General features: G+C 33.7%; 2 protein-coding genes across 3 annotated transcripts in view; both read left to right on the top strand.

Moving 5' to 3' along the window:
* LOC111393062 overlaps positions 1-1,165 on the top strand; it is a 3,597-nt gene extending 2,432 nt beyond the window's left edge. Inside the window, exon 3 of the mRNA XM_023018462.1 lies at positions 1,040-1,165. Within this exon, the coding sequence (XP_022874230.1) occupies positions 1,040-1,165 (126 nt within the window). The remainder of the gene's footprint in view (positions 1-1,039) is intronic.
* Positions 1,166-1,722: 557 nt separating this feature from the next.
* LOC111394089 (meiotic recombination protein DMC1 homolog) lies at positions 1,723-5,223 on the top strand. Of its 2 annotated transcripts, none has more exons than XM_023019870.1 (14): positions 1,723-1,798; positions 1,907-1,989; positions 2,597-2,688; positions 2,775-2,846; positions 2,942-2,980; positions 3,090-3,147; positions 3,251-3,296; positions 3,408-3,453; positions 3,701-3,762; positions 3,851-3,917; positions 3,997-4,089; positions 4,175-4,243; positions 4,329-4,407; positions 4,580-5,223. In XM_023019870.1, the coding sequence occupies exons 1-14, from the start codon at positions 1,785-1,787 to the stop codon at positions 4,822-4,824; spliced, it is 1,065 nt and encodes a 354-aa protein (XP_022875638.1). In that variant the 5' UTR covers positions 1,723-1,784; the 3' UTR covers positions 4,825-5,223. The 2 variants fall into 2 exon arrangements, with proteins under 2 accessions (XP_022875638.1, XP_022875637.1); XM_023019869.1 differs by having other exon boundaries at positions 1,901-1,989.
* Positions 5,224-6,933: the final 1,710 nt, after the last annotated feature.

Here is a 6,933-nt window from a genome sequence, read left to right as displayed (position 1 = left end):
GCTTGCCTGTGATCGTTTCGAAGAATTCCCACTTCGCAAATATGTTCCCGTAAATACTTGCGAATTACGAAGCACTCATTCGTGTCCATCTTAGTTTCTCTCAAGCGCCAATTGTAACTGTCTTCGACGCAAGCAACTGTCAACAATGACTTGTTTGATTTCTTTACTTTGAACTCAAAGTTATATTTTAATGCCAGTCGGTGCACAGCTTCCTGGAAATCTTTCTTGGTTTCAAACAATTGCCCGACCTGCAAGTCCTCATCATCGGGAGCCACACGGGAAGAATTCGAGGACGGTCCACTTGTTCCAACCTGTGAGCTCCCACCAGGCTAGTGTCTCTGTCGGGATAAAGCAATCAAATTCTCATTTGTAAAGTCGTTTATGTTCTCATTGTCTTCAACTGTTGATGGAATTCTGCGCGTAACAGCGACATCACGATCAGAAGCAACTGTCTCAGGAATACCCACATCATCCGCAGGAACTATCTCCACTGTCTCCCAAAAACCTCGATCATTGTTATCCGCCCTATCCGAATCTTCACGTTCACCTTCGATAATATCCTTCGTAATTAAAGTCACACCAAGAACAGTCGGAGTCCGATATATTTTATTTAATTCTAATAGATAATTCAATTCAGCATCATTAATAACGAATACCGGTGGCATCGGAATGGATGAATCCCCATAATCGTTGAATAGATATCTCAATTGCATATCATATTGAGATTGATCGACATTCAGTTTATTTTGCAAATCGTGGTACATTTCTAAATATGGTGTACTCTCTGTTACGGGAATTGCAATACAACCACGTATGTCACTCGTCCATCTCCATTCCCACCGATTATTTTCATTTAATTCGAAATCACCGAAATAACACACGGGGATTATCATATCTGCATGAGGAAATGGTTTTAATCAACTTCAAATATTAATTATAAGAAAGAAAAAGGCAAAAAATCAGCTGCAGCGAAGGCTGTTTAACAGCCTAACAGCCGACTGTTCGGCTGTTTTACAGCCGGCTGTTGGATATTTAACAGCCGGCTGTTTCCCGGCTGTTAAACATCCAACAGCCGGCTGTTTCAGACTATTTCCGACTGTTTGTTAAGCTAAACCAGTTTGGCGTAGAAGAATACCGTTCTAAAAACGAAATTAAACATGCGTAATTTAAACGTAAGTTATACATCCATTTAATTTTTTTTTATAGGTTCTGTTAAAAAAAATCTATGTCGACATAAAATTTCTCTATTTAACGTATACTAATTTACTTAAAACGAAATTAAACATGATTAAATGTACTTACCGATTTGAAGTAATTGATGTGAAAAAATTTTTCAGCTTCAACGTTCCAAAGTTCTTCTAGATTTTGAGGTTCAAGCAGATGAAAAGATGAGAGTTTTTTCTATGTTGGAAGCTCATTTTGAAGTTTTTATAAGTGGGGAAATGTTTGGTTTTCAATTATTAAGTAAAAGGGTAGTATAGTCCTTTCAACAATATATGATTTTGTAATTGTACAAAACATTTAAGGGTATCTTTGTCTTTTACCATACAAGAGGCCAATGTCATAATATTTATTATTTTGGAAGTAAAATTGAAATTTTGCTCCTTTGACCGGGTCAAAATTAAAAGTACCCCAAAAAAAACTTGAATCAATAGACTCTCAGTTCCGTCATCTATAAATATCCGAATTCGGAATTCGAAAATCAGAACTTCGCTCCACTTCTAATTCTCTCCCCAAACGATTTTCTAAGAACTCTTTCTCAAACTCCAGATTCAAAACAAAAGATGCTAGCATTCAAGTAAATTACCTTTTACCTATTACTTTGAAGTTAGTAATTTAATGACTAAAGCTTATTCTTGTGCACGGTAATAAATTTCAACCTTTTCGTGTGAATTTTAAGCAACAGAAGTGAAGAGCAGAGCCAGCTACAGATCGTCGAAAGAGAAGAGATCGACGATGAAGAAGACTTGTTCGAAGCAATCGATAAACGTAAATTTTTTAATCATAAACTCCATCGCATAAGCCTTGCGGCGTTGTCCTTTATCTTGATTTTGTTGCGGATTCAAAATTTCTGCACGCTTTTCCTATTTATGCTAATCGGTACTTAGTTCGCTCAGTTCGGAAGCTAATTTGTAAAAGAATGAGCACCGTGAATTCATTTTCTGTTTATTAAGATATCGCAAGCTGGCGGTCGTTTTTGAATCTGCTTTGAAAACTAATTTCTCTGGTTTATGTTTGCATGTTAAATTTCAATTCCGCTATTAAATTTCCATTTATTTTAGGATATTTTTGTTACATTTTTTGATCTTCTGTTTCTACTTCATTTGCATATTCTTCGATCTTTTTTTTTTTTTTTCCCTACTTCATTTCACATCCTTTGCATGTCTACACTGATAATATCTATTTTGCTATGTTATTTCACGATGATTTTAATTTTTATGCAGTGAATTTGAGTTAAAATTAAATTCTCCACTGTACATATAAGTACCAAAAATATTTTGCTCAGTTTTGGAGATAAATTGTGAAATGTCCGGTAGTTGGCTGAAATTTTTGGACCTTTTTTTCTTAAACTTCCGTTTCATCATATATTTTGCAGTGACAACTCATGGAATCAATGCTGGAGATGTGAAGAAACTGCAGGATGCAGGGATCTACACCTGCAATGGCTTGATGATGCATACTAAGAAGGTGAGATCAAGCAACTTGATACTGCATTTATCTGAAACATTCCAATTTCCAATGCATTTTAAATGTAGCATGTGTAATTTTTATAGAGCTTGACCGGAATCAAAGGATTGTCCGAGGCAAAAGTTGATAAGATCTGTGAAGCTGCAGAGAAAATTGTGGTTAGTGCCATAATTCGGTTATAGATAAGAGTTATAAATGCAGTTGTTCAGTATATTCTGATGCTTTCTCTTTTTCAACTTTCTGAAACTTATAGAATTTTGGATATATCACTGGAAGTGATGTTCTGCTCAGAGTAAGATTTCAGTTCATTCAGTTTCTAATGGAAAATTTTAATTGTTAATATGTTTAGTCTTGTTGGTGTCTTGTTGAGGTGCTGATATTAACTATTGTTAACTATACAGAGAAAAGCTGTAATTCGCATCACAACAGGAAGCCAAGCACTGGATGAATTGCTAGGGGGTAACTTTTGGACTCCCAAGCTTGCTTTTCATTTATATAAATCTTCACTGATTAAATGAAATTACTCAGTTGTGATTGTGCTTCTGTGTTTGGATTTGTGAAGGGGGGATCGAAACTCTGTGCATTACAGAAGCTTTTGGGGAATTCAGGTGACATTTTGACTGTTTTCCCAATTGCTTTAATCTGAAACATCTCAAAATTGTATTATCAAACAATATTTCGCAACTAACTGTATGCCCTCAATCAATCATCTGATTCAGATCTGGAAAAACACAACTGGCTCATACTCTCTGTGTCTCCACACAGGCAAGTAATGTAATAAGTGTGAAATTTATTTTTGGATTTTGACATCTGCCCAACTCTTGTATGGAGATTTTTTATAAGACGAAATTTATTGCATTTATTTATTGATTTTGTCTAGAAGATGGCGGTTGGAATCTAATTGCTATGTGATAACTAATTAGTTATTTAGGTGACTCAGATTCATAAAGCTCACTAATCAAATTCAGAACATTGTTTTTAACTTTGGATGAATTCGTTACTTATATTGCAGCTTCCTACTAATATGAAAGGAGGCAATGGAAAGGTTGCTTACATTGACACTGAGGGAACTTTGTATCCTTAACCGAATGTTCCTTCCTCTTTTCAACTATGCAGTTCAAGATAGCACATTTGTTTTTACCTTAATTGAACGAAATTACAGCCGACCAGATCGCATAGTACCTATAGCCGAAAGATTTGGAATGGATCCAGGAGCTGTACTTGACAATGTAAAATATTATTTTCCCGATTCACTTAAACTTAGTTTTAATTGTTTTGGGTTATCTGATTAGTGTGTATCTACGAAAGATCATATATGCTCGTGCTTACACATATGAGCATCAGTACAACCTGCTTCTTGGTCTAGCAGCAAAAATGGCTGAAGAGCCCTTCAGACTTTTGGTAAGCTAATTTACAGCAGTAACATCCTAATCATAAATCAACTACTGTGGATAGATGACTAATTTACTGGAGTTGTACTTTTCAGATTGTCGATTCAGTGATAGCTCTCTTCCGAGTAGACTTTACTGGAAGAGGAGAACTTGCAGAACGCCAGGTTAGACGATAATACCAATTTGCAATTGGTTTGTAATCTTCTTGTAACATATTTTCAAGTGACACACATCTGTTACCATTTACAGCAAAAGTTGGCTCAAATGCTCTCTAGACTGATAAAGATTGCCGAAGAATTCAACGTTGCCGTATACATGACCAACCAGGGTAGGCTAGCTAGTCTCAGTATACTGCTCTTACTGATTTTCTTTTCATCCAAGAGTAACAAAAAGATTATATTCGAGATTTACTTTACCAAGCAGATTCCCAGATGTTGAAAGGCACTACAATTAGTATTCTTTGGGATTGCTAACTCGTATGAATGAACTTGTGATTGCAGTTATAGCTGATCCAGGAGGAGGGGTCTTCATATCAGATCCGAAGAAGCCAGCAGGAGGGCATGTGCTTGCTCATGCTGCCACAATAAGGCTTATGTTCAGGAAGGGTAAAGGCGAACAGCGCGTTTGCAAGGTGTTTGATGCTCCAAATCTTCCCGAGGCTGAAGCAATATCCTTTCCCATTTTATTGTACTGTTTAGCTGAATATCATTCACATTTTATACCAATAAATTCAATAGCGGATTAAAATCCGTTCTATTTTCTGAACGAAGTTCCATGTCATGATTACTCCCTCTAATCAATTGAAATAAGTTTTTCTTGACAGAAGCAAGTTTTTCAAATAACTCCAGGTGGAATTGCAGATGCAAAGGATTGAATCAGCTATAGTTTCTTTCTGCATTTAATACCAGCAAGTAATGTTTTATCTCATTTTTTCATGTATGTAAAGTTCTGTCATATATAGAGTAGTTCGTAGTAGTATAGTATATAGAGCTGCTGACAAGACTTGATGATTTTTCTTAACGAACATTAAAGTTTTCGTTAAAGCAGCCTCAAGTATGTATCGGTATAACAACGGCTGGTATATGTATCTGATTCAACGTAAATAGTTACGTACAACCACAGTTATCTGACTGTAAACAGTAAACTTGAGTTCATTCGTCAAATGAGCTTACAAGTGAATTACAAGAGTAAAGAACATTAATTTACAGGTACTATAAGAAAAAAATGTTGTTATACGTACATTAAGAACCCTTGAATTGCGACAAAAGCCTTTCCACAAGGAAAACATTCAGTAGTGTTGGACTAGCGAGAGACTGTGTCCACCTTAAAGTTTGCATCAAAAGTTTAAAGATAAATTGCAGATCGATTAAATATTAAAATAAAGAGCATCTTCAAGATACTTTCTAAATGCAAAATGCTCTTTATTTTGAAGATTTAATATTTAAAAATAAGTTTCAACATACTTTTTATTTTAACTTTTTAAATTAAGGAGTGAGTTTAGCTACCCACTCTCTATTCTTAATTTATTATGATTGCATTTAATAAGCTACAAGTTTTAAAACCTATTTTCTTAAATTATTCAAATCATATTTAAATTGACTGGTCATTGATATCTAAAAAGAATTTGTTAAATAAAATATAAAAATCAATAAATATTACTACGAAGAGTCAAAATAGAAAATATTGTTGAAATGTATAGATAGTTTTATCTATAAATGTAAAGATACTTTCTATTATATAAAAAATGCTCTTTTTAAATATAGAATCTCTTGTAGATGTTGTAAGAGATTAGGGTTTGTTTTGATCCCCATTGTTAAGAAGAATATATTTTGTAATAATGACTTTTAAAGAATAAGGCTACGTTAATATTTGTTTGGCTAATTTCTAAAAGAATTTTTTTATTATCTTGGAAGTATTTTTAAAGAAAGTTACATCAAACCAACTTTCTCTAAGAGCTTTTCTAAATACTAGAAGGTCTTCATAAAATTAGTTAAATGGTTCAAAAATAGTTTTTGAGTCTCAAAAGCTCTTTTTGACTTTTCAAAAGTATGCTAAACGAGCTCTTAATATGGTGTTGGAGTTCATTAAACTCAAATGAGTAATTTGATATAATTAAGATTTAAAATAGAAAAAGAACACGAATTTTAAGATTTATCCCATCAAACAAGTCACCATCTTAAAAAGGACAAGTTAGGAATCTCACATTAGTTAAATGTCAAAAATATAAATCAACATATAATAGAGACTGTACTACTTATCTTAACAAAGCTGACATTTTAAGAAGAAATTTCACATCAACTAATTACCAAGGTATGGACCATGATATGGGAGCATGTTAGAGGAAAATTTTAACATGGGTTAAATATTGTAATATAGGCCAACATATATAAGGGATTTGGCTACTTTTCTTAACAAAGTTAATCTTTAATATGGAACCACAAATCTTAATAGTGCACGTTATGCACATATTCAGGGTTTCTTTACTTATTTATGATGAATTGAATGGATCTCTACTTAATTAATTTTGTGTAAATATAGTTAATTATAGTTAAAACTCTAATTTGAATGCACTTGGAACATAATTGGAGTTGTTTCGAAACATTTGAAGATTAGCTGAGTTGTAGTTGATCAATTGGAAGTGTAGGCAATCAAATGAAACTCATAAGTTACGAGAGCTAAAATTCAACAATTGGCAAGTTTGGAGAGTAAATTACAAACTTTCGAAACTTGCGTCAAATCAATTATTGATGAATTTGGGATGATGAGGACTTAATTTAGAAGATTCAAAAATGACGGATTAAATGTGAAAATAAAGTCTAATGAAAGAAGAAATGTGGGGACCAAACTGAGCATG

The sequence above is a fragment of the Olea europaea genome, chromosome 4 (genome assembly GCF_002742605.1).
Source record: "Olea europaea var. sylvestris chromosome 4, O_europaea_v1, whole genome shotgun sequence".
Taxonomy (NCBI): Eukaryota; Viridiplantae; Streptophyta; class Magnoliopsida; order Lamiales; family Oleaceae; genus Olea; species Olea europaea.
This window is presented reverse-complemented; position numbering and strand designations above follow the sequence as displayed.